Source organism: Trachurus trachurus (genome assembly GCF_905171665.1).
Source record: "Trachurus trachurus genome assembly, chromosome: 13".
NCBI classification, from domain to species: Eukaryota; Metazoa; Chordata; class Actinopteri; order Carangiformes; family Carangidae; genus Trachurus; species Trachurus trachurus.
This window is the reverse complement of record NC_139892.1, coordinates 10,440,827-10,468,180: the sequence shown is the minus strand read 5'-3', so window position 1 is coordinate 10,468,180 and position 27,354 is coordinate 10,440,827. Positions and strand designations below refer to the sequence as shown.

At 43.3% G+C, this 27,354-nt stretch overlaps 1 protein-coding gene across 5 annotated transcripts; it reads left to right on the top strand.

Annotated features, from left to right (window-relative positions):
- The first annotated feature begins 3,895 nt into the window (after window positions 1-3,895).
- On the top strand, window positions 3,896-27,233 carry cep164 (centrosomal protein 164). 5 transcript variants are annotated; one of them, XM_083985378.1, is made up of 29 exons: window positions 3,896-4,045; window positions 4,493-4,576; window positions 6,162-6,273; window positions 8,074-8,305; window positions 8,887-9,051; window positions 9,163-9,285; window positions 9,361-9,441; window positions 10,040-10,144; window positions 11,991-13,289; window positions 13,967-14,020; window positions 14,141-14,280; window positions 14,987-15,553; window positions 15,761-15,892; window positions 16,023-16,218; window positions 16,917-16,994; window positions 17,176-17,298; window positions 17,454-17,597; window positions 18,378-18,461; window positions 18,538-18,606; window positions 18,716-18,954; window positions 19,073-19,258; window positions 19,339-19,519; window positions 21,929-22,036; window positions 22,318-22,420; window positions 23,918-24,331; window positions 25,016-25,088; window positions 25,933-25,965; window positions 26,020-26,052; window positions 26,375-27,233. In XM_083985378.1, the coding sequence occupies exons 2-29, from the start codon at window positions 4,498-4,500 to the stop codon at window positions 26,469-26,471; spliced, it is 5,250 nt and encodes a 1,749-aa protein (XP_083841504.1). In that variant the 5' UTR covers window positions 3,896-4,045; window positions 4,493-4,497; the 3' UTR covers window positions 26,472-27,233. The 5 variants fall into 5 exon arrangements, with proteins under 5 accessions (XP_083841504.1, XP_083841503.1, XP_083841502.1 ...); XM_083985377.1 differs by having other exon boundaries at window positions 23,921-24,331; window positions 25,933-26,052; XM_083985376.1 differs by having other exon boundaries at window positions 25,933-26,052.
- Window positions 27,234-27,354: the final 121 nt, after the last annotated feature.

The following is a 27,354-nucleotide window of genomic DNA, read 5'->3' as shown; positions in this document are numbered from 1 at the left end:
ACAAACAATTTTAAAGTGACCACCAAACAGCTAGCTACAGATATGGGGTAATTGCCTGGAGCTGATAAATATTTAATCAGCAAATCCACCATTTGATCAGGCCCTGACTGAGGCTCAAAGGTCAAGACATTGTTCCAGCTGCCTCCATGATGGAGCACTGTTCTCAAACCAGCAGGGGAGGTTATCTCAGCTGTAAGCAACAGTGCCGAGCTCTTATTGTCTCGTTTTCTCCAACACACACATACACAGACAAACACGCACACACCACTTCAGATTGCTATACCCAAGTCTACTTAACTTCAGTCATGTGGTTTTGCAATGTCACATCTGTGGAGGTCGATTCTGCTTTAATACAGATATTTGGACCAAAGCCCTGGTCGTAGAGTGTCACTGTAGGTTGCATGGCCCTGCGGGTTGTACAGCTTGACAGCAAAAGCAAGAAAATCCGCCCTGAACTCAGATAACCTAAATCAGTCGTGGAGTGAAACGAGGCTGACATACAGTCTCCGGGAATTATTATTTAATCATAAAATAATCCATAAACGCTGGCATGCGCTGACAAACTCTCACGTAATCAGAGGAGAACGAGGACAGAACAGGGCGACTTCTGTGCCAACAAGACTCAGGTGTTAAGTGATAAGTAGTCAGGTTATCTCAAGTGTTTATGAGGCTCTGTAGCTGTTTGCTGCTCCTAAGAATGATCCAAAGATAATGCAGTTTGTTAATGTGCACACTTGAACACTAGGACCTGCCAACATCAGAAGGACTTGTTCCCTGGCAACACACTGGGTGTAGGACAGCTGTTGCGGCAGCAAATGCAACAAGAAATTGTTTAAATCATGAAAAATATTTCAATTTAAAAAAGCAAGTAGTATGATGTTGAATGACATGCTGCAAAAGCACTGTCAGAGATTTGAAAAAACATTTTGCAGCAATGAAACTTTACTCATTTGCATTGTTTTTCAATATAATGTATAATGTATTTCACTTCTCTGTTGCTCTATGAGATACATGCATGTAGTAGTGTTTGTTTGATGATCAGAGCATTTCACTGTTTAAAGATTGAGCATTTTATATTTTCTGTGATGATTACATTAAATATTTTAATATTTTTTTTTACCACTACTGGTTTTAAACAATGGCTAAACAAAGTATTGAACCCATTGATTTCTGCACTTGGTTGCATCTATTTTCTCAATTAAAAATCGAAATGACAGGGTCATTTCAACCGTAGAGTGAACCCTATTTTAGAGCTACAGTCCAGCTCCATCATAAATAAATAACAAAAAAAAAAGAGTTAAACATTGGGCCTGTCCATTATTTAGTTAGGTGCGTAGGTGTTGAGTTGATCATCTCAGTTTCAAGGCCTGTTTGTAATTCTAAAGCTACCATTGCTCAAGATGTAGAGGTTATTCACCCTGATACGAAAACCAAACCACCCACAGCATAAAACAAACACAGAACAGGAAGAAGTGTCAGTCTTACCTGAGCACAAGCATATCCAAAGACTCCGCTAGTTTTTCTGTGCCTATTATTCACTCCTATATAAATATTAGATAACACAAATCTAAATGATATCTGATTTGATGTAATTGTTACATTTAGCAATTTTATTTATTTATTTTTTATTTTTTTTTTACTATTATTTCACCTCATTTTACATTAATGTTTTAACATTTATGTTTGTTTTATGTCTTTTCCATGTTAACCTCTTCATCATTTAAAAAAAATTATTATTATTATTATTTATTTTTTATTGGAAACAATATTGTCTGCATAAAACCCACATAGTTCAGTGCATCACCTCAGCTGCTGTGGTGGACCACAGACTACTTGTCAAGCGAACCAATCATGTCGTACCAATCCTTCCCTCATCTGCCCTCTTGTGGTTGAGAGGCCAAGTTCATTTAGTGTAATTAATTTCTCTGTGTGCACAATTTTTGGAAATGTTGGGTCAGGTATGTAGACAGGAAACTTGATGATGTGTTTTTTATTAACTTTATTATAGATAAGACTCAACAATGGTTTGCAACAAGAAAGAAAGGCTTCAGCAATCTGATTGTCACACTCTCGGGCACAGAACAAAAGCATCATTTAGCAGCACAGTGCTAAAGCAGCCCCCTCGCTGTGAGCTCTGAGAGAGGCCTGGGAGACAGAAGGTGCTGTTTGACACACCACAGGGATCCTTACATTCAACTTCCCGCACAATAACACATGCAAAACAGAACACCCCTACTTTTTTTTCTCCTTTTGTGGCAATAAAATCCCTCATTAAAGTGTTAAAATGCAGTTTCATATGTAAATGTACCTTTGATGCGTGATTTAGTGGATTTAAGAAAGCCATAAAATGCTTACTGTCACTCACTCTTCTCTCCAATTAGATTAGAAACATCTCTTGAGGTTGTTATCGCAAGTGAGGGAAATTTATAGGTGGTGTACTGATCATGATGATGATGATGATGATAAGAAAATGGCTGTGTCTGTTTCTACGCAACAGAGTTACAATGTTTCCTCTTAAAAGTTATGTGCCCACTGAGGAGGACATTACGCCAGAGCGGCTGCTGCCTACAAAACACTGAGCCAAAGAAAGAAAGGAGAATATTATGAGGACTATTTAGGTTATTCACAGAGGGATTCCTAAATTGAGACATTCCCAGTGCTCCTTCTATGCAGAGAAACCAGAAATAACTATGACACATAACCATTTCTCTCTTCACATATTATTGATTATTGACTGAGTCTCTGAGAGCCTCCATTAAAAACTCATCTCCTACAACACGCACCCACACTTGGAAAAATTTGTATTTTAGTCATAGATGGATATGCAGCCTACACAGTGATTGGTGCTTTCAGGTGCAGTCCAAAATTTTGCGCACATTTATCCGGCAAAGGAATTAATCAAGAAAAACCTCACAAAAAATTGTGTTTCATTGTTTATTTTATTGCATATAAGTCACTTTCAGCACGGATCACTGTTTTCTCTCCATGCAAGTAAGATGTGCCCCTAAAAGGTAAATCGAATGCACTTTTGATGACAATAGTAGTAGTTTATTTGATCTTGTGTGCAAATTGTTACAGTCAGGCATCAATCAACAGTCAATCAACCTTCAATAATGCATTCCTTAATTCATAATTGTTACATAGACTGAAAAGGTGTAGGCTGGAGCTATTCAGCTTGTAAGTGCCTACCCTCTAATTCTTAATTTCAGCTAAACCTTTGGAGCTCTTTATGTTAATGTGACAAAAAGTAGCAGCAGAAATATAATAATCAACAGATGAAGCCAAATAAATAATCATCATTAAAGTTGCAGTCAAATCTCAAATGTTCAATCATGTTTATAGTTTTCTATCATACTATGTTTTAATTTCATTTGAAACTGTGTTGTGATTTTGCTTTGTTTGGGATCCTCTGGCGGGCTATTCCACATCATATTTTCCCACAGTCGATTCCTCACCTTCATTCCATTAACCTAAACCTGCATTCAGCACTAGCAAAACTACTTTACAAGAGAGAGAGAAAAATATATAATGCTGTAATAAAAATTAATACACAAATAAATAAATGGGAGGGGACTAGAGTTCTGGCATTGTCTGTACTAATAATTACAATTTTTGATACACATGCTTTTTATACTTGGTTGTTTTAAATTGAAGTTCCCCTCTTTCCTTAAACATTTTTTGTATATTGTTAGGGAGTAAGTTATTCTTTGCTTTTTATATTATCTGTGCAGTTTATATCATGTGTTTTATCATTTCACACCAAAGGCGTATTGTATATAAATTATAATTTCGCCATCATTGATAACTGACAAGAATCGTGAATATTACGAGGCTCCGTGAACGCCTCACGCAGCTCCAGCCAATCAGAGCGGCCGTTCCATCGTCAACAGGAAACGGCCGGGGAAGCGTCCTTGGAGATGTCGGTGTTGTTGTTGTTAGTGGTGTAACTTTCGCATCTTTCTCTCCTCTGCGACTATGCCAAACAACTGACAACTAATCGATAACACCACAAGGGCTAATGAGAAAACGATTGAAAGTGTGGAAGGTAACTCACTTGCCGCGAATAAACTATTTTCCAACTAACTCTACCGTTACCGTTAAGTAGCTAGTTGCTAATGTAACGTTAGCTCATTCCTTTTTCTTGCTGCCCACGCGCTGCTGTCATTAAAATATATCTCTCATCGCTATTTATTTCTCGTCTGTCGAGATGTAAATGTGGCTTTTGCTGCTGCCATAGTTTCCTCACATGTTTTATAATTCATTTGCTCCATAAAAAGCCCTTTGCTGCTTCTTTGTTTAGCCGCACGGGAGAAGTTAATTTCGTAATCTCATTATCTGAGCGTAGCAGCACGTCTTTAGGACATGCAGGGTGAAGAGTGAAGAGCTGGCCAGAGTTTATGTAGCTGTCTGTGTCATCGTGTTATAATATTTACAGCATCTTTTTTTTGCCAGTCATTCTGTTTTGCATTTTCTCCCCCCTGTGTCTCTGCAGTTACCATGACTGCAGCTGCTCTCATTGGAGACCAGCTGATCCTTGAAGAGGACTACGATGAGAACTATATACCCTCTGAACAAGGTAGCCTACAGTCTACACAGGGTATTAAACCTGTATGTGGTAGCAGGGAGGAACATGAACTAGTCTGCCATACATTTCTCCCATTAAGCTGGCCTGCTATCCTTGCCTTTCCCACCCACCAGAAGCAGCCTGGCTTCATCAGCTCTTGTTAACCATTTCCATGTCTTCTCGTATTCCGTATTGTAAACTGTTTTCTTGTCTGTATACAACATTGAATGTCTGCCTCTCCTGGGTGAAGGGTCCCTGAGGTTTCTCCAACTTTTTCCCTGTTAAAAGGGTTTTCCTGGCTGGTTTTTCCTCAGTCAATGTGAGGGTCTAAGGGCAGAGGATGTTGTTATGATGCCATGTAAAGCCCTTTTAAACAATCTGTTTGTAAAAGCAGGCTATACAAACAAAATTGCCTTGCCTTACCTTGCCTTGTCACAGCAGGGCACAGATCATCCCCAAATAGGGTGTGGTAAACCCTTACCTTGGTTGAATTCATTTAATTTATTATTCTCCTAGAATTGGAAAGGAGCAGGATGAAGAAAACTTATAATACCGCCAACAACATTCAAATAAAAATAAATAAACAGATCCACAACCAATACCTTCCATCACAACATATTTCTATATGAATTCCCCCACATTTTCCTTATATACCTTCATAAACTGAAAAACATTTGAACAACTTTTCTCTTCGACTGTTAACAAATTCCAAAGCTTAACACCCACCACAGAAATGCACATTTGTTTTAACTTGATCCTTGCCTTCTATGACTGACATCTTGTGAAACTAAAACAAAATACTTCCGCAAATTTGCAGGTAAAAGTTCACTCTTTTGCTCTGTGTACGGTCAACGGCGTTCCCAATTCAGTCAGCTCTCTGAGCTTCAACAGCCCTGACTTAACAAATAATCACTGGTATGCAGAGTATTGTTTTATCCACTGATTGGATAATTGGATAAAAATTGATATAAAGGTGTATCCTTCTTGGCCGAAGCAATATTGGAAGACTGCACTACCTTACCTTGCATGTTTTACACTGCTTACTTATTCATATGTTTGCCTTGGCTTCCACTCATGATTTATTTCTGGTTGCCTCACTAACCTTTCTACCCCAGTGTTTGCCACTTTATGCTGTAATAATGTACCACTATGACGTTCAGATCTTCTCATATCAGTCCGTTTTTTATGGGGTGTTCATGATCAGAATTGAATTGAATTGAATTGAATTGAATTGAATTGAATTGAATTGAATTGAATAAACTTTATTAATCCCAAAGGAATCTCTTGATGCCAGCAGCCCATGAATACATTCATTCCAAACAACACTTTAAAAATCTATCTAAAAATGCTTGCAAATACTGAAACTGGAAGCTAAAAAGATGCTAAGGAGTGTATAAAAACAAAGTGCATGAAAAATATAGTGAGTCTTTCAGTTGAACAGTTTTGGGATCTCAGGCGCCCGCTGAATGTGCTCTTTCAAAGAGTTCGCAAGAGCCTCTACACCACTGTTTGCCACTTTATGCTGTAATAATGTGCTACTATGACATTCAGATCTTCTCATATCAGTCTGTTTTCTCTCTTTTCTGTTTGTGATCAGAAATCAAAGAGTACGCAAGAGAGATTGGCATTGATCCCGACAGTGAGACGGAGCTCCTGTGGCTGGCCAGGGAGGGCATCGTTGCCCCTTTGCCTGCTGAGTGGAAGCCTTGGTAAGTAAAGGCAGAGATGCTGGGTAATGAACTCCCTGCAGCATGCCCACCCGGTGAACACAAACTTCAAGAGTCGGCTTGATGTTGTTGTAAATTGTCTGAAGGAGGCCCGAAAGACAGAAGAGGTCAGAATTTCATCCATGTTGCATCAGCTTGGTTGGACTTATTTGAGAGACGTGTAGTGTTGCAGTGTTTGTCCTCATCACTAATCCAGGGTGAAGTCTGTTCTTGACACAAGAAGTTGGAGGCTCATAGCAACCTTTGCTCAACAAAATCTCCAAGGAGATGTCATGTGCAGGGAAACTGTCCAAATAATGTCTCTTACATATGTTAGCACAAAGAATCAAATGTTTTTTATTGTTGTAAACTAGTAATTATTAATTAAATCAAAATAATTCACAAGTCAACAGCAGCAGTTAAGCAACTCAACTCATCAGATCTTAGATATGGTTTTATAGATTTGAATAGTTGAAAGAGTGTCTGATATAAAATTCTTAGGGGTTGTTATTGATCATAAATTAAAGCAACATTGCAGAGTTTATCAGCCTTAAAATAATGTTTCCAGAATCCAGACTCATTGCAATGGTAGAAAAATTGTTAATAGGATGAATGGTGCTGCCGCTGCAGCCTGAGCCGGGTCGCATCGGCTGAAACTGCACTATGCAACTTCCCTGTGCGGGTAGGAGTACCGCCCCTCCCCCCTCTGCGTAGAGCCGTAGAGTGCGACCTGCTTTACGGCATACGTCACACGCTTACCTGACTGTAGCCTAGAGGGAGTCATGAGCAAAAAAGAGAGCGCAGACAGCAGCTAACCAGAAAACAAAGCTATCGAATTCCCCGTTGACAAATGAGTAGTAGTGACCCCAAATATTCGGATAGTAAAATGTGCCACTCGTTGCAGCCCTAATAAATATTGGACCAGCTTACACTCGGTACACATGTAACAGACAATAGCGCTTTTCAACCAGATGGTGGAAGCACTGAGCTGAAACTCCGCAATGTTGCTTTAACATGGAAACAACATATTAGATACGTATATCAAAGGAAGGATCGCAAAGTCAATAGCAAGCCTGTATTAGTCCAGAAATATATTAGATTATAAGGCTCTACATATTATTTATTGTTCACTTATACTTTCTTATATATCATAATCATACTGTGTGGGAGTGTGGGGGTCGACTTATGTTATTATGAACATATTAAGCCAATGTTATGAAATTTAATGATTTGGTTTACTATAAAATAATGCAAATCGTGTATAGAGCAAAATTAAAGTTACTCTCGTCTGTGTACAAAGGTTTTTCTCAAATATGAGTTGTGAGATGTTTGTAAATTTATTGTACAAAAAGCTGGAAAAGAGAGTTAAACTATGGGATGACGCTAACATGGATTTTCAAATGTGTATTTCATTCTTGTTTTTTTCCCGATTTAGCTTCGCTTTTTATGTTTGTTTATTTGTTTTTTCCTATATTATTAAAATGCTGAAGGGTTGCTCAATTTGCTATGCAGGACAGGCATATATACCGTATATAGTATTATACAGTATATAAGCTTTATGCTCCTGCCTGTGCCTCTTCAGTCACTACCTCGTTGACACTGTTTGTGTTGATAGTTGTTGTGTTACGTCATGACTGACTGAAAAAAAGACTGAATCAAATAGTTGATTTGGTTCATCGTTCAGATTCAGGTGACATCTCTCCGTTCACCTCCCCATCCTCCCGTCACCTCTCCTTCCTTTCCCCGGGCCTTTTTTGGAGGTGCTGAAGTGACCCCCCTCCTCTCCCCCCTCCTCCCCCGCAGCCAGGATGTGACGGGGGACATCTATTACTTCAACTTCTCCTCGGGCCAGTCCACCTGGGATCACCCCTGCGACGAGCACTACCGCGGCCTGGTGACGCAGGAGCGCGAGCGCGCCCAGCTCACGGCCGCCGCGGGAGGCGCCGGGGTGAAGAAGGACAAGGACAAGAAGAAGAAGAAAGAAAAGAAGGAGAAGAAAGAAAAAAAGAAGAAGGAGCCACTCAAACCTCCCGGAGTGAGTGGCTGTTTTTGTTTCATGCAGTTTTTGTTGTGTTATATTTTTTATGTCAAAACCACATGCAGGAGCACAAGAAAGATAACAGAGAAGAATAAAAGCATTAAATCAGAATTCATTTATGAACAACCAAAATAATTAATTGTTGCCAGGAGACGTCAAAATCTTTGGTAACACTTTATAATAAGTACACAGTATTAAGCATTAAATACTGAATTCATCATTTATAACACATGAATACTCATTAGTATGTAGTTTATAAATGCAGTTAAAATGTTTTACTCATTGATAAGCACTAACTGTTTTTATAAACTCAAAAGCAATTTATATGCATGGAAAAGAAAACAAGCCTCAAAGCCAAATGAAGCAAACAGGGCAAAGAGGACAGTTGACTCATTTTGACTTTGGATTTGTACAATTTCTCTGGGAATAAGATTAAGACTTGCTGTTAACAAATTATCAATAATAAATGAAAAACCTCTGCATCTGGAGAGCCCTGATCAACTGCAGTGGGAATTTTAGATTTAATGAATTATTCAAGTGTTGTTGATGCTTGAAGAAATTCTCTTGTTTCTCTTAAGGCTCTGACTTCAGCCTTGGGGCCTTTGCCCTCCCCTCTGGGCAGCCTGGCTCCTCTCAGAGGTCTGGATGCCCCGGGCCCAGGTCCACTGTCTGGGTCCGTCCCTGCTCTCCGAGGGTCCCTCAGCAGCTCTGGTGGGCTGGAGCCCCTCAAGACTTCTCTAGGGGTACGATCTGAGTGCTATATTGAGAACCAAAGCAATGCTGTTTTGATTACGGTATGTACACTGTCTGACTGTTACAGTGAAAACTATACTCATATATTCTCCCTCTAACAGGGTCTCAGAGGCAGCGGGGCATCTAGTGTTTTAGGCAGCAGGCAGGAGGAGAGAGTGTCCCTCACTTTGCCTGGTTTCGATGACGACAACGACAATGACGAAGACAAAATCTCAGACACTGAGGTACAGTGAAAGTTAATGAAAACATCTGGTTTAGCAGCTGTTTGCATATCAAACTCAACGCTGTCTCTTTTTCAGCCAAGTCCTCGTGGTTCAAACAGACTGTTGAAGAACCTCCACCTGGACCTGGACGCGCTCGGAGGAGGCCTGCAGTATGAGGTAGAAAGAGAGAGAGAGAGAGAGAGCTGATGTGAATTTATATTTGCAGGAAGACTATTTCCAGTAGGGCTGTCACAATCATGAAATTTTAGTTGACGATTAATTGCCAAACAAATTATTGCAATTAAGGATTTAATTGTCTTTCTCTGATCATTTTATGCCATTTTTATAGTATAAGCCTAAACATAGTTTAATCATACACATACACCTGAACCACCACCTGAAGAAAAAGAGCCATCAATTGGCTTTAGAAACCAAATCCGTGATGGTAATTCATCGCAATGAGGTTGTTGAGTATTAGAAATTAAGAGATAAACAGTTTGTTTAAACCATAGCAGAAGAAGAGGGTGCAATGTGATTAAAAAAGCACCATTCAAACCTCAAATGGTGGAAATGAGGAAATAGTGATGTAAATATGACGTTTTTGTTAGTTTCATCCAGCTGTTTTTATTCAGATAAATGGAAACGATTTCAACGATTTTGCAATATGATTGTGGTCAGCTCAAATAAATGCGATCAGGCGATTATAAAAATTGCTAAATTGTGAGCAGCCTATATTTTAGGTAATATTCAGCTTCAGTGTATGTGTGTGCTTTAGGACAGTGATGAAAGCGGTAGAGCTCCCCCAGAGGAGAGGACGGAGCCAGAGCTGCAGGACTTGGCCCTGTCTGGAGACCACAGCCCCGAACCGCCGTCCAAACAGGTAAAAACACACACGTCCTTTCCTCTTTTTTTTTAAGTGGCCTCTTGCTTTGTTTCATCTAGACTCGCTCAAACTGGTTCCTACTTGAACATTTCAAAATATAACCTCTTTGCCGCGTTGCTGTTCTGTGTGCACTTGTTTTTCATCCTGTGAATGGCTGCTTTGTTTCACTTACTCTAATTATTTGACGTAACAGCTTAGCGATTATCACATTAAGACTTTACAGGGATTTCAGGGGGTTTACATTGGCATCCCAGGTATATTCATTATTTTGGATTTTAAGTCTGTTTCTATCTTTGAACCAGAATGTTAAACATGTCTGGTGTAGTTTCATTTCCATTATGGGCTTTTCTCATTGTCTCATATAACTGTGATTTCTAAACCATCTGCTATTCCTTCTCTTCCTCTTTCTTTTCTCTGACCTCTGACGTTTCACACCTCTCACCTTTTGCACTGTGACCCGGGGGGGTTTGTGTTCTCGTAGCTGCTGTGCTGCTGGGACCTGTCCTATGGGCACGGCTGTTACTGTGTCTTCCTCTTTGTCCTACTGTCTTCCTACTGTCACTGTTACTGCTTTGCTGTCTGAGACTGACACCAGGAGCAAGTTGTCATCATCTCCATCAAAATAACAAATACTACACTTTATTTGTGCTTTATGTGTTTATCATCACTGGGTTTAGACCAGAGCAACTCCCTTCTTTGACTATCAGGCTATTAAGTAGTCAGTCTTAAAGGGATAGTTCAACATTTTGGAAAATTGGCCCATTGCCATAATCCCTATAATTTTAGGAGTAGGTTTGTTACCTTTAATTGTCAGTGCAAGCTATTTTTAGAACGGCGGAGCAGAGCCACAAGCTGCTCAGAGCTACGCTACGGAGGCTCATGGGATTTCTTGGTTTCCCTCATCAAACTCATCAAATACACAATCCAACAACTCCAAAATGCTCTCGTGAACAAGTTGTGACCTGCACATTCACCACGCTATGAGATAATAACAGAATGTTACAAGACAGAGTTGTTTTAGAGGTAAATTCATGCAAAACCGCTGATGTGTGTTTTTCGGCAAGCAGACTCTGCATTTGCCTCGAAAACAACTGTTGGATTGTGTATTTGATGAGTTTGATGAGGGAAACCAAGAAATCCCATGAGCCTCCGTAGCGTAGCTCTGAGCAGCTCGCGGCTCTGCTCCACCGTTCTAAAAATAGCTTGCACCAACAATTAAAGGTAATGAACCTACTGCTATGACTATAGGGATTATGGCAATGGGCCAATTTGCCAAAAACTAGTTAATCTTTTAGCTCTAACTAAAGTCTGTCATGTATTTAGCTGTAAAATTATACACTGTCTCAATGATCTAGCAGTTGATGAGTGTAGATTCACAGTTTTTACACATATTGTATATTTTATTAATGGGGAATAGGGGAATAACATTTATCGAACAACCCTGCTCCTGTGTGAATTTGTGTCTGTGTTTCCCACAACAAGATACCGTATATACTGTACACATGTCTATCTGCTTTCCATATTCATGCATGTGTCTTTTCCATCGTTTGTCCTCCTTATTTTACTTTTTTCACACGTGAGTTGTCTAAACTTAACACTTTTGTCCCTGCCAAACGCACGTAATGTCAGGTTTGCATGCCAGTTGTGTCAAGACCACCACCTCCTTCCACACACACACACACACTCACTCTTTCAGGGTGGGGTGGAGGCGAGGGGGCGGGGTCACAATCTTTTTGTCTGCCTCCTTTCTTCACCTTCCCTCCTTCTCCGTCCTCTCTCTCCCTTGTGTCTCTGCACGCTTTCCGTTGGTCTCCTCCCCTCGTCCCGTTCCCCTCCACCGAAGGACTCCCTGAGGGGACGCCACCTCCACGTGAGCCCACGTACGGGCAGCAGAGGCCGTGTCAGTGAGGAGGGGGCCGGTCCTGTCAGCCCTGAGCCTGAACGCTCGGCACAGGAGGTGGCTGAGGACTTGAATGAGGTGGAGGAGGAAGATAAGGAGGAGGAGAAGGAGGAAGAGGGAGGAGAGCTAGACGATGGGGATTCTCAAGGAGAGAAGGGAGAGGATGAAGGAGGGGGGCAAGTGGAGGAGAAGGGAGGCGAGGAGTCGAAGGGTGAGGAAGGAAATGAGCAGGAAGATGAAGAAGCAGATAGAGAAAGCAAAGAGGAAGAGGAAGAGCAGGGAGAGAGTAAAGTGGCTGTGGAAAGCAAGAAAGAGGAGGTGGAGAAGGAGATGAGTGATGAGATAGAGGATGAGTGCTTTGAAGGTGAAGGTGAAGACGAAGGAGAAGGTGAACTGACAGAAAACATGAAGCAATCTGAGAAGCAAGAGAGGAATGAAGGAGAGGAGGATGACAGTGATGAGAAGGTAGAAAGGTGCGTTGAAAGTCAGGATGACGAGACCAAAGACAGAGAGGAGAACGTGGAGAGCGACCAGGCTGTGGAGAGTTTAAAGGAGGAGAAAGAGGAGACTCAGGGAGAGGTACAAGAGGAAGAAGGAGAAGGAGAAGAGAAATTTGAGGAATATAGCGATGAAGTGTTGGAACGTTATTATGAAAGTGAAAAATATGAAGGGAGTGAGGAGGAAGAAGAGGAGGAGGGGGACAAAAATGACAGAGATGAAGTTGAGAAAAGCGTGAAGGACGAAGAAGGGCAGGATAAAAGTAGGGAAGTGGATCAAAGTGAGGAAGGAGAGGCCGAGGTGAACGGCGGAGGAGGAGGAGAGCAGGAGGGGGAGAAAGAGCAGGAGGAGGAGGAGGAGAAAGAGGTGGGGGAGGATGAGAGCGAGGACGAGGCTTTGGAGAGATGCTCCATGAGTGAGAAGAAAAACCCAACCGAGAGCGAAGAAGAAGAGATTTTAGAGAGGTGTGTGCTGAGCGAAGGAGGGGAAACCGAGAAGGAGGAGGGGGTGGAGGTGGAGGTGGAGGTTGAGGACGAATCGGACACCCAAAAGCCCCCGACTACGGCGGCGTCGGTGGAGAGCGAGGAGGAGGAGGACGAAGCCGTGGAGGTTTTTAATGAGAAGGAAACGGCTCAAGTCCAACAAGAGGAAGTCCGGGAGGAGGTTAAAACACTTTCCCAAAAGAGAAAAACTCTCGCCGAAGGGATGAAGAGTGTGACAAAACAGTGTCTCCTTCCTGCAGAGGTAGGGCTCGGTGTCTCTCCCCCCTCCTCCTCTCCCCATCCCCATCCCCATCCCCACGCTGCACCTGCTTGATCTCTTCAAGCATGCACGGATAAACATGCAGATCCCTCCCCTCCCCTCAAAAAAAAAAATCCAACTCCTATGCCTTAGGGGCTGGACACCATCGCCCGCACACTGGAGTATAAATTGGTAAAAAAAAAAAAAAAGCCCCTGAGGACTGGATTGGACTGGATCTGAATCTGCCCCCCCCCCCTCCTCTTCCCCATTGGCAGTGCAGTGTGTTGGTAGCCTCTCTGCTTTTATTCTAAAACTGGTTGGTTGATTTTGGAGCAGTTAGAGCCAGATAGAGGAACTCATCTCCTGCGTCTCCTTGCTTTTTTTTTTTTTGAGACTCTGCTTGCTACAGTTTTGCCCGCGCCGGCTCGGCTCGTCGGCCTTGGTTGTGTTTGCACGTCCACCCTTGTTTTTTGCTTTTTGCCTCTTTGCTGCTTTTGCGTGTGTTTGTTTTTTTTCTTCTATCTCTGCACGCTTTGATGTTCTGTGTTGCTCTCGCTTGTGTTGCAATTACTTGGCTTTGTTGTGCACGTTCATTCAGACCTGTTACCTTATCACTGAGCATGTTTGTTTTTGTGTCTGTTTGTGTGTGTGTGTTTGTGTGTATGTGCGTGTCACTGCAGGAGTCTGAGACCAGTAAAAACATTGAGGAAGCTTCATCCTCCATAGATGTCAAGGTAGTTCTACGCTGTGTGCCAAGTGCCAACCCTTCACCATCAGTCATTCATTCATTCAACTGTTTTTTTTCCCCCTCCGACCCGTCTTGTGATGTTTCTCTGATGTTTTGTGTCTTGAAGCTGTCGGAGAAAGTTCTGGACATCAACGACCTGTCTGGCACTCTCAGTCCACTGGGGAAAGACGACAGACAGGAAACAAAAGAAGAAGAAGAAGAGGAAGAGGAAGAGGAGAATGAGGAGGAGGAGGTTGCTGCCAAAAGGTTTCTTGTTTTAATGTTATTCCCACAGACAGCGCTGCTTTACACATGTGAGAAGTGTCTCTCAAAGCAGTGAGTCTCTGTGTCCTTGCAAAATTGTAGGATATTTATTTATTTATTATTTAAAGGGACAACAAATAGTTTCTCCATCGGCAGAACGAAAAATTCCGCGACAATAAAAAAGTCTCATATTAATGTGGATGAATCTACGCTACCCACACTTGTTAATGGGCCCATTTTCGATAAATATATTGTTTTGTCTCTATCGTTATTTTGTTATTATTAGTGGTGGCGGTAATGCTGGTCGAGCCGACCAGCGTTACCTTACTTTCGGTTTCGTGGTGAGTCATGTGAATAACGCCGCCGAATCGCCGTTTATGGTCGGAACTACGACGATATGTGATCGTCTTCGAACCTCTGACTTTAATTCTTGATGAATGAAAACATGAGTCCGTCTTGCGCCGGTCAAAGAATTTTACGGTGCGCGCGGAGGCTCATAAATGTAGTGTGAAAATGCTTCGCTTTTCCAAAACTCCTCGTTGTCCCTTTAAAACAAACTTGGATCTAAAATAACAGTAGTTTTAAAACTTTTTTCTCAGTTTGCTTTTAAATGTTTTATTATGGAAAATGTTTGAAACCCATGGCTGAAATAGCCCTACATGCTGTCACTGAAGGACTTTGCTGTAACACTCTAACCCTCTCTCCTCAGGCGTATCGCTGAAGACAAAGGCCATAAAGTCGACCGACTCGTCCTGCACCAGTCCAGCCCGTCACCCACCATCTCCAGCCCCTCCCACTCAGAGCGAGGCATCAAGCTCCAACCAAAGTCCGAAGGCTTTGGTGTTTCTCTGGGACTCCAGAGGCCTGAAACCGCTAGAGGTCGACTGGTCCGCACCTCCAACACACAACTCGAAGATGCTGGACCTTCGTTAAAAAACCAAGACAACTCGCTGGGGGAGGAGCTAAGCTGGAGAGTCCGGAAAGACAGACAGAAGAAAGAGAGGGCAGAAGAGGAGAAGGAGATGGAGGAGGAGGAGGAGGGGGAGGAGGAGGAGAGGAAGAGGGTAGAGAGAGAGGAGAAGAAAGAGAAAGAAAAGCGGGAGGAGGAGAAGGAGAAGGAGAGGGAGAGGAGGAAGGCCGATCAGGAGGTCGAGGAGGAGAGGAAGCGAATGATGAGGGAGAAAGAGAGGAGGATAGGTCTCCTCCAGGAGGAGCTGAGGCAAGAAGAGGAGGAAGAGGAGAGGAAACTGAAGGAGGAGAGCGAGGAGAAACTGAGGTAGGCCGGCGTGGAGAGTCCTCAGCAAACCTCAAATCACAGACGTCCATTAAACTTTAATGCTACTACTTATTCAACAAGTTTCAGATGTATCAGTGTTTAGGTGTTTTTTTGCTCTCTGTGTTCTGTACTTCCCACATTTAAATTACAAGTTGTTAAAAAAATTCTCAGGAACATCCCACTTTAAATTGTAACGTGTGTCCTCAGCGCTCTGCAGCAGCGACTCCTGTCGAAGAGGAGGGAGGAGGAGGCCAGGCTCACTGAGGAGTCTGATCGGACGCTGGAGGAGCTCAGAGAGTCTGTGCACAGGGAGCGGGAGAAGCAGCAGCACAAGCTCAGGTCAGACACAATATTAATGTCCTATTAATACTTATTACCTTGTTATTACACGCTTTGATGTGAAACATTTAAGAACTTCACAGAATACGACTCCCTGCTAAATGTACTACTGTTCATGTCCGGTGCTCAGGGAGGAGAGTGAAGCCGCGATGAAGGAGTTGCGTGTCACTCTAGGGGAAGAGCGAGCGGCGGAGCGCGACCGGCTGGAGGCTCAGAGGAGGAGGGAGACCGAGCGTCTGAAGGCAGAGCTGGAAGAGGAGCTGCAGGCGGAGAGGAGGAGACTGGAGGCAGAGAGGGAGGAGAAACTCACCTCCATGAAACAAGAGGTCCACTTTTTATTTTTATTCTCTTTTTTTGTTGGATGTTGGTCTTGAAAATACTTGTCTCCATGACTAATTAAGGATATTTTCATCCCAGCTAAACAGCAAATAGGCTGACAAATCAGTTAGTGCAGGAAATCAATACAATAAATAAAAGTTCAATCAACTGCAAAATTCAAATATTGTCCGTGGGTGAAAAACAGATGATTCATGATGAGGGTATACATCTGCAGGTCGGCCTTTTAACCTCACATCGCTGTTTCTGGGGGATGTGAGTGACCTTTGTTGAATATAGAAGTTCTTCCGTAAAAGGGTTGAAACTAAAAGCTCCGAAGATGAAAAGTGCTACAAAGCTTTAGGCTGTTTTTTTTTTTTTGCCCATGCCATTTTCATTCATTGTGTTATTTGTAATGATATATCACATTGCAAAGTAAAAGCATTGTGTTTTACTTTTATTTCACGTTAGAGAAAATGGCTCTTTTTCCTTTTCACGTGGAAGAGAACCAACACTCGAAAGCACAACTTAAGTGTTGAGTGTGATCAGGCAGCAACAGTGAAAGGCATTAACTGAATATGAACTTTTTTTTTGTTGTTTACTCTATTTTTAATAGTAAACTGTTGTGCTGGAGTCGAGTCACACAGAGTAACGATTTGTTTAAATGTGAGTCTGACTCTGTGTTTGCACTTGTTTTGTCTGTATAAAGGTCAGAAGCTCAGAGAGGAGGAGGGAGCTGATGGCGAGTCCACGACCTGAACACCACCTGGCAGACTACCACCGAGAGGTTAGAGCACACACAGACACACACACACCCACACACACACACATGCTGGACAGGCAGAATTACATCACCACCATGTGGACTGAGTACATGCTACTGATTGGAGATAAAGTACAATTTCATACATTTTATAGTAGTGAAACTTTCTACGCTGTGAGCCGACTCTGACTTCTTCTGTGTGTAGCTGGCTGACGTGCTCCAGGAAGTGCGGGAGGACGTGCAACGTGACCACGAGAGGAAGCTGGAGCAGCTGAAAGAGGACCACCGGAGAGAGATGAACAACATCAGGGAGAAATATCTGGATGAGGTCAGAAGGTTTTTACACTTAGCTGCCGCATTATGTCTGATGTTTGTTTGGTTTTTAACTTTGATACAGATGAAAAACTCAAAGGCGACAAAAACACAGATGCATGTACAGGACAGTATGTGCGTTTTTCCATAACATTTCCGTGTGTCTTCCAGGAGACCGCCCAGAGGGAGCGATTGCTGTCCACTCTGCAGGAGGACAGAGAGCGTCTTCTGGCCTCTCATGCCGTCCAACTGGAGAAACTCCGGCTGCAGCTCGACACTCAGATACAAAAGAAACAGCTCACACACTCACGCAAGGTGAGACAACACATACAGGAGATGAACTAACCACTGTACCTTTTTTAGGGCTTTTCCTCTTAAAGGGATAGTTCAACATTTTGGCAAATTGGCCCATTGCCATAATCCCTATAGTTTTAGGAGTAGGTCTGTTACCTTTAATTGTCGGTGCAAGCTATTTTTAGAACGGCGGAGCAGAGCCGCGAGCTGCTCAGAGCTACGCTAAGGAGGCTCATGAGATTTCTTGGGTTCCCTCATCAAACTCATCAAATACATAATCCAAAAACTCCAAAATGCTCTGGTGGACAAGTTGTGACCTGCACATTCACCACGCTATGAGATAATAACGGAACGTTACGAGACAGAGTTGTTTTCAAGGTAAATTCATGAAAAAAACGCTGATGTGCGTTCCTGTCAGAGGCAGTTTTTCAGCAAGCAGTCTCTGCATTTACCTCTAAAACAACTCCGTCTCTTAACGTTCCGTCATTATCTCATAGTGTGGTGAATGTGCAGGTCACAATTTGTCCACGAGAGCGTTTTGGAGTTGTTGGATTGTGTATTTGATGAGTTTGATGAGGGAAACCAAAAATCCCATTAGCCTCTGTAGCGTAGCTCTGAGCAGCTCACGCCCTGGCTCTGCCATTCTCGCACCGTCAATTAAAGGTAACAAACCTACTGCTATGACTATAGCAATTATGGCAATGGGCCAATTTGCCAAAATGTTGAACTATCCCTTTAAGTCTTTGTGAGGATTTAGTAGCAGACACAAAATTCAAACCGTCTTGTTTTTTGTTCATAAAGGAGTCAGAGCTGCAGGATCTGACAGATCAGCTGGAGCTGAGAGCCAAAGAGCTGAAGAGCCAGGAGGCCACCCTGCAGAACAAGGTTTCCCATCATAAAACAAATGCACTATTGATTTTTAATCCTCTAAATGGGACTAATGGTCTCTGTGTATTATCAGTTTGCAGATCTGAAGAGAAAGAGGAAGAAGCTCGGCGAGGAAGAGGAGGAGGTGGACAGACAGATAGAGGTCTGAGTCCCACCTTCTCTTCATGACAGGAGATTATATTCACCCACTCCTCCATCCATATCAACCTACTGTTTTTTCCACCTGTGTGTGTGTCTGTGTGTGTGTGTAGACCTTACCCCGGCTGATCAAGGAGAGGAACCAGCTGCAGGAGGAGCTGGACAGGATGAGAGAGGAGAAACACCACGCACGAGAGCTCATCCACAGAGCCAGGGAGGAGGAGGAGAGGCTGAGGGAGGAGAGAGACAGAGCCAGGGAGGAGAGCAGGAGAGCCAGGGAGGACAAGGAGAGGCTGGAGAGCAAGGTGTCGCTACTGCAGGAGAGGTGTGAACGTCTCAGCTGCAGAGTCAGGTGCAGTTCGGAGCAGCAAAAAACAAGTCGACCGTCTTCTTTTGATTTATAAATTTTTAATCGTTATTTTGTTCTTATGTAAAGGTGTAAAAAAATGTCTTTATTTTGTTTCGTTCAGTGAGTTTGAACAACGTGAAGCAGCGGGCGTCTCTCCCAGACCAGAGTCCAAACCGGAGAGGAAGAGGGAGGACAGGAAAACAGAGGGGACAGCGCTCCCCAGTGACAAGAAAGACTCATCACTACATGTAGAAGACCTGGACTCACCGACGTCACCGGTGCCGGACAGCCAGAGCAGCGTGGACGAGTAAGGAGCATTGGAAAAATTGATTAAGAAAAAGAAAATGTATTGATAGATACGTAAGTCTCTCACCTCTGTGTGTCCAGGTTCAGACGCTACATCTCCTCACACGGCGCCTCCATCCAAAAAACCAAAGTCTTCCTGGAGAGGGAGAGCAGCCGGCTCATGGAGAGACAGGCGGCTCTGAGGGCGGCTCAGACCGGCTCCGCTCAGGACCCCGACCCCGAGGGAGGGGTCACCGACGAGATGATAAGAAACCTCATGCAGGTAGGAAGGACTGTTGTTGCCGCTAATGAGAGCTGAACAGAGATCCCAAATGTCCTGGAAAACATCAGCTACCAGAGCTCTATTTGATTTTTCAGACCCCACTAAGACACTTTCCAAAGAAGTGCCTAGCGAGAAAACTAGAGACTTTGAGTTGATGAGTGTTTCCAGTATTGGACCACGAACATGAACATTTCTCTGCTGAGTGACGGATAGAGGAGCAGGAGAGAGCTGTAGTGGCTGTGGCTTAAAAACAAAAACAACATGTTTGCGTTGTTGTCATTATTTCTAAGCATGAAAGAGATTATTTTATAGATAAGTTAGAGCCACAGACTGAACACCTATAAATCAGAGGAATAAACATAGAAACAGTAATGTACAAAATAAGGTACAACTGACGAAAACAACATTTCTCCAAAGCATGAATGGGACGGGGGATTTATTGGTGTATGGTGTGATAACATGGCTGTCAGACTGTAGCAGCTGAAAAAGTCCTGGAAAATTATTTCAAGAAAAGAGTGAGAACCCTACTGGAGTGACGGCTGGTGAGATGTGGTTGATTTAGAATGATGATGATGATGATGAAATTCTTTATTCAGTCACATCACATAAAAGCTACAAACATTATCAACAAGGTAGTGACTGAAAAGGCACAGGCAGAAGCATAATGTTTATATTAATGCCTGTCCTACATATCAAATCAAGCTACCCAGCATTCTTACAATATAAAAAACAAAAAAAACAAACAAAAAATGAACAAACAAACATACATAAAAGCAAAACTAAACCAGAAAAAGACCGGAACCAACAAAGATAACAGTATTTAAAGCAGAAGTAAGCGATCCGGTCGTTTTGGCTAACTTCCTGTCAGCCGATGGAGTTAGCAGCCCCAGCCCTCATCCCTACGTCACCACATTCACGAGCATCCCTTGGCTGCACACACAGGCCCTCATTTATCAAACTTGCGCAGGATCTGGTGTAGATTCTGGTGTAAATATCAGTGTACGCCAAGTGTCACGTGTGATCTACTAAAAGTGTGTACGCTGCTGATTTCGGCGTAGAACCGGCGTGGTGGTGATAAATCCGGCGGCTGAAAACGAGCGTCATTTAAATGTCACGCCCCGATATATTCCTGCTTTAGAGGCGTCGCCCTGCCCCTTTTACGACATGGAGACACGGAAGACGGCCAAGAAGAGGGACTTTACTGGCGTTACCGCGTTGAACAGGGAGAGGGCGGCAACATTAACTATCTGGACATTGATAGACTGATCGTTTTTGTGATTGATAAGCGTCATCCCGGTGGATGGAGGCTGCAGACGCACATGTTACCGACCACGTCAGGAAACCCAGCGACCTCATGAAATGCTCCTGCAGTTTACTAAACACAAGTGATTGAGGAGAAATGATTTGGCATATTACTGCTGCGAACGCGACTTTATGACCATCAGCACCGCTGGCATGGTTCGGCTGATGGAGGGATGTGAAACACCGGCCCGATGTCCCGCTGACAGGTCCCGGTGACGGGGAAAAAAAAAAAAAAACACTCCGCCGCGAGATCAGCTGCACCTGGACAGGTAGCGCCCCCCCCCCCCCCCCCCCCCCCGCCGGCTCCGGTGTCCGGCAGAGAGAGAGACTGAGGAGCCGTCCGGTCATGCTCTGGTGCAGGAGATGTTGGAAGTTTGTGTGTGTGATCTACAATAACAGGTCTGTCATTGACTGTTTCTGTTTACTCAGCTGATTAACGAGCATCTGTCACATTGTGGTTTTTAATTCATCTCAGTTGCTCAAAATAAAAGTCGAGTTAAATTTTCAACACGGACTTGGTTGTAGCGTTTCTCTTTTTTGGCTACTTTTTATCTTTTTATCAATATAAACAACAACAACATGTGGTCCACATCACTGCGTTATTAGACTATGGTTTAATAATCATTTTGACACAGCAGCACTCGCTCCTGCATGTTCTACGCTGGTTCCAAATGTGCGTACACCTGGTCAGAGCTGGCGTGAGATTTGTGCGTACCGTACGCTCACGCTCAGATTAATAAATGCCGATCCTTGCGGTGAATTTGGTGTACACCCATTTTTTTGGTGTACGCAAGTTTCATAAATGAGGGCCACAGAGAGGACTGCCCCTTTATGCCGTTCTCTCTCCTCATTGGATAAAGGTTGTAGGATACAAGGAAAGTTTTCTCCTCAGCTTACAGCAGAGCAGAGTGACTGACAGACCCGTGTTTCAGACCAAACACTCTATAGAAGTGATTGCTGTCGGAAGATATGACTATTTAAGACTTATATATTAACACAAACATTCCGCTTACTTCTGATTTAAATATATAGCAGGAAAGAAATTATTAAATGTCATAAGAATAAGTGTGAAGTGATTGTTTCTTTTTCCCCCTCTCTCTCTTTCAGGAGGCCAGAAGCGTGGCGGAGCTGCAGCAGACGGTTCAGAGAGGGAACTCCCTCTTGCGGAGGAAAGAGGAGCAGCTTCAGCAGCTGGAGAGCTCCATCGCTGAGGAGGTCAGGAGGAAACATCAGGCTGGATCTGATGAGAGAAGCGTCTTATTAAATCTGTGAACAAGAAAAACTGTAGTCTTTGTTTTTTTCTGCCTTTGTAGCAACAGGATTGTTTTTTTGAATCTTATAACAGGTACACGGACAGCATGGCCGTGATGTAGTGAAGTGTTACTTTTTACCTGTTTATTCATGTTTTGTTTTTTGTGAATGTTTTGTTTTCCGTTACTCTTCACACAGCAGCGTCTGTTTTACCTGAGTCGTCTCTTATTGTTCTGTTTGTTCAGCCTGTGTTTGAGGATCTGACCCGACTGGGAGGAGAAAGGAAGGTGACCTTCGATGTGACCGAGTCGGACCTCAGCAGCGCCGCGGATCCACCTGATGGGACAGGTAACGTGTACCGGTCACTGAGTGTCGACAGCAGAGTGGAATCAGTGAAGCAAAGATAAAACACATGAAGTAGAGGCGACTCTGGATGGTTGACGATTCGGAGAGGTCTGATTCACCTTGTTGTCGAATCGTCTTTTTCCTATCTCTCTCTTCACCTCATGCCGTTTCCCTTCAGTGCAGGGAAAATTGAATTCAGGCCGGAAGTTTTATTTATTAAACGGAGTAACACATTCTCTGTCTATTGATCGCGCAGCACCTGTATACACACACACCCACTACACACAAAAAAAACAGCGCTGTCCATGGTGCTGTGAACCGGCTATAACACATCGATGGGACTTCAATAATTCACAGCACACACTCCCCAAAAGAGAAACAGCGATGTTGTGCACTCGAGCTTATTGTGTGAGATCAGGAAAAGGGTGGATGGAGAATGACCTATTATTGTTTTCTTATTTCTTATGCCAACTGAATAATTAAATTTGTTTTTTGGGGTGTTTTAGCTCTTTTATCTGGAGTGGAAAAAGACACAAAGGAGATCATGAATCAATGAGAGAAAAAAACAATATGATTCGACGATTAGTGAACTAAAGGCAAAATCTGACGAATCAGATTCGACTATGGAAAACCTTAGTTGATGACACCCCTAATATGAAGTTAAAGGAGAATTCCAGTCATTTTCTTAGTAACGCTTCACAGCACAGCACAGTACAGTGCAACCATAGGAAAAAATATATGCAGACCGGACCTACAGTAGCTCTCCTCCTGCTAACTGAGCTACGCTGCAGTTAAACAGCAAAGTAACTGTCGAGCTCGGGACTGTTTCCATACCAACAATTGTACTTGTTAATTCCTATATTAAGACTCACATGATGTCAGAGTTTTCAAAGTGCACACGTCAAACAGCATAAAAAGTGATTAAAAGAGAATATTAAACATTTAGCAACAATATTGTGTACTTAAGGTAAAGGCATATTCTATAAACTGTTCTAAATCTATATCAGACCAAATAAATAGCAATAATTCCCTTTTTCTTGTGTCTGACTGTGTTGACAAAAATTAAGTAATGGCCTGAAAAACACAAGTCAGGAGGTTGCACCGAATCGTTAGTTGATTGCTGAGAATTTGTTCTATAAACATATAAGTATACATTTCTTAATGTTTAATTTTTTTTATTTTCAAAAATAAAACCTGTTTTATCCAAATTCTCAAGAATCAATGCTTTATATTCTTATACTATATGTTGTTATCGTCACTGTGTGTCTGTGTAATGCTGCTGCTGCACTGTAATTTCCCAGATTGGGATCAATAAAGTCTATCTATCTATCTATCTATCTATCTATCTATCTATCTATCTATCTATCTATCTATCTATCTATCTATCTATCTATCTCTCTCTCTCTCTCTCTCTCTCTCTCTCTCTCTCTCTCTCTCTCTCTCTCTCTCTCTCTCTCTCTCTCTCTGTCTCTCTCTCTCTCTCTCTCTCTCTCTCCCCAGCAGCTCATCCCACTGTGCCGGCCAAAGTCCAGCAGCTGGCCGACTCTCTGCAGCAGATCTCGGGCCAGCTCAACACTGTCCTCGGCGCTCTGAGCTCGCTGGCTCAGAGGCCGAGCGCCGCCGCTGCCGCTCCTCCGTACTCGACCTTCCCCTTGTCTCTGTCTCAGCCTCCTCACCCCGCCCCGGCTCCCCCCTCCTCCCCCTCCTCCTCCGTCCCCATCCTCCCCCAGATTCACACCCTGGGAGCCGGCTCCTTAGCCCCGCCCCCCCCGCTGAGGCTCTCGGAGCCGCTGCCCTGGAGCTGGGCGCCACCGGGAAGCTCCGCCGGCGCTCCGCTCTACAGCACGCCGCTCAGCAGCGGACTGAGGGCCACCGACGACCTCATCAACAGCCGGTGGGGCCAGATCTTCCCTGGTGAGTGGACGAAAGCCTCAGTCTGCTCATAAGAGAGAGAATCACCAATGGATGTTAAAGGGATAGTTCAACATTTTGGCAAATTGGCCCATTGCCATAATCCCTATAGTCATAGCAGTAGGTTCGTTACCTTTAATTGTCGGTGCAAGCTATTTTTAGAACGGCGGAGCAGAGCCGCGAGCTGCTCAGAGCTACGCTACGGAGGCTCGTGGGATTTCTTGGTTTCCCTCATCAAACTCATCAAATACACAATCCAACAACTCCAAAACGCTCTGGTGGACAAGTTGTGACCTGCACATTCACCACGCTATGAGATAATAACGGAACGATACGAGACAGAGTTGTTTTCGAGGTAAATTCAGAGTCTGCTTGCTGAAAAACTGGCCCCGACGGGAACGTGCATCAGCGGTTTTGCATGAATTTACCTCTAAAACAACTCTGTCTTGTAACGTTCTGTTATTATCTCATAGCGTGGTGAATGTGCAGGTCACAACTTGTCCACCAGAGCGTTTTGGAGTTGTTGGATTGTGTATTTGATGAGTTTGATGAGGGAAACCAAGAAATCCCATGAGCCTCTGTAGCGTAGCTCTGAGCAGCTCGCGGCTCTGCTCTGCCGTTCTAAAAATAATCTTGAACTGTCCCTTTAAAGTGTTTTATCAACATGAGCTTTTGCCTTCGTTCCAGGAGCAGCGACAGACCCCGTCACCTCCAGCACCCTGAGGTCCGCCGCACCCTACCCACCATTCACTCCTGTCAGGTAACCTGGAGGATAACCTTCATAATCACAGCTGCTGCATCTTACATACAGTAGTAGTGTAGCTTTTATTGTCATTGCAAAAAACTAAATGCAACAAAATTTGCAGTGCCACGTCTAGAACACACACACACACACACACACACACACACACACACACACACACACACACACACACACACACACACACACACACACACACACACACACACACACACACACACACACACACACACACACAGAAAAGAAACATCAACGACAGTCATACAGTTGGTAAAAATAGATATTTTAAATAGAAGCCTATAAATATAAACACATATTGCACATTGACAATGGTAAAGTGCCAGGTTTAAGTGTAGAGTTTTATGAATAGTTGCTCTGGTTAATGAGTCTGACCGCCCAGGGGTAGAAACTGTTGTTTTTATTTTATATAAAAATATATATTTTTTATTTTTGTTAAAAGGCCAACGTTTCGGTTGTTTAACCTTCTTCAGGGCGTCAAACAGAGGGACTGAGAGCCAGTCTCTTTTGTAGGCCTGTGTGATTTTTTTTTTTAATAAAATGTATTTTCCCAGCAAGAAATTAAGAACAAATTCTTATTTACAAGTGGAGCAAAGGCTCTTTGAGGGGGGAGGGGAAGGGGGGTGCTAAAAGTAAAAACAAAGTTATATAAATTACAGAATAACAAACAGTTATTCTGTAATTTGTGTTTTTGTGTCTGTTGGTGCGTGATTTGAGGCTCCTGTATCTCCTGCCAGAGGGCAGAAGGGGAGAACAGCCTGTGGCCTCATCATGTTCTCAAATGTACTTATAAGAAATCCCCAAACTGTGTGTGTGTGTGTCTCAGTGAACACAGTCGTAGTCTACAGTCCGTGCAGAGGTCAGTGGAGTCGGACGGCCAGAGGCTGCAGGGGCTGATTGACGGGAACAAGAGGTGGCTGGAGATGCGCAAGAAAGACACCAGCATGTATCCTTCTGTCACACACTCACAATGACACACACCCTAAAGCTGGGTTTTAAAAACAAAATATTACCTTTTTTTTGTGTGTTTGCCCATTGAGCTGTCAGTAAGGAAAGGTCTGTGTGTTTGGGGCGATCACACAAATTGGCAGTGTTGATTTTTTTTTGATCAGTGTTGTACCCCGTACACCTGATAGTATATCTATATGATTTCTGTCATGTATTTGACTTGTCTAATAACCTTTTACTTTCCCACATCATTGCAGTCCCCTCTCTAAAACGCACCCTCACATGTCATCAACTGTCATTGTCCTTAACCCCCCCCCCAGCCCCCTGTTCACTCGCTATCGGGCCCCGTCCTCTAAGAGCGGCCTGGTCCAGCTGGGACTGGACGATAACAACCAGATCAGAGTCTACCACTACTGAGGACGTGACCGTCGCTCTGTGACCGACTGCGACTGACTGGGGACTTTGACTGTAACTGGACCGACTGTGACATGCCAGAGCGCTGACGTTGTTTACACTCGGCGGCGGCCTCACGTGAGAGTCCCGTGGCCTCTGCGCTTCGTTCCTCAGCTCTTCAGGGAAACTCCGGCCTGCGGCTGCTGTGATTGGAGGAGGAGCTGCCCTGCGGAGGACACGGCAGCTCAGGGAGAACTTGATCCTCCTGGGAGCAGCGGCCGACTTTTTAAAGCACTTCAGTGTCACGTTTACAGATTTTAGCTCCATGCCAGACTTGGGCCAAACTCTTTTTTTTTTTTTTTTACTGTAAATTTTAACTGACGTTCATTGGAAACTATTTAAAACACTCCACTTGTTTATTACCGAAACCTTCCCACGCGTCATCTCAGATGAACTTCTTTGACTTTTGTCATTTTAACCTTAAAGAAACAGATTCAATCACTGTTTTTATGTAGGCGAGGATAAACCACTTTTATTTTATTAATATGAATTCTCCACTGTCTCAAACAGATGTAGCACATCAGTCAACGTTAGCCGTGTCTTGTGTAAGGCTGAGAAAAAACAAAAGCCCTTTGTGCATTGTGTAAATACTGTATTTTTCTATGAAATATTTTAATAAATCTAATTTTATATATGGATTCATTGTTTCTTTGTGAACTGCTTCTGTTTTATTACATGTAGTCTGTTTAAGTTGCGTTTAGCGTTGCAAAGTTTACAGGAAATGCAACATCGTCTGGGTCAATGGTTCTCAAAGTGGGGTCTTTGAGAGGGTTCAACTTTTTCTTTAAATTTTACAACTTTTTTCTAGAATTTTTAAACTTTTATTTATTTATTTTTGGAGAAATCT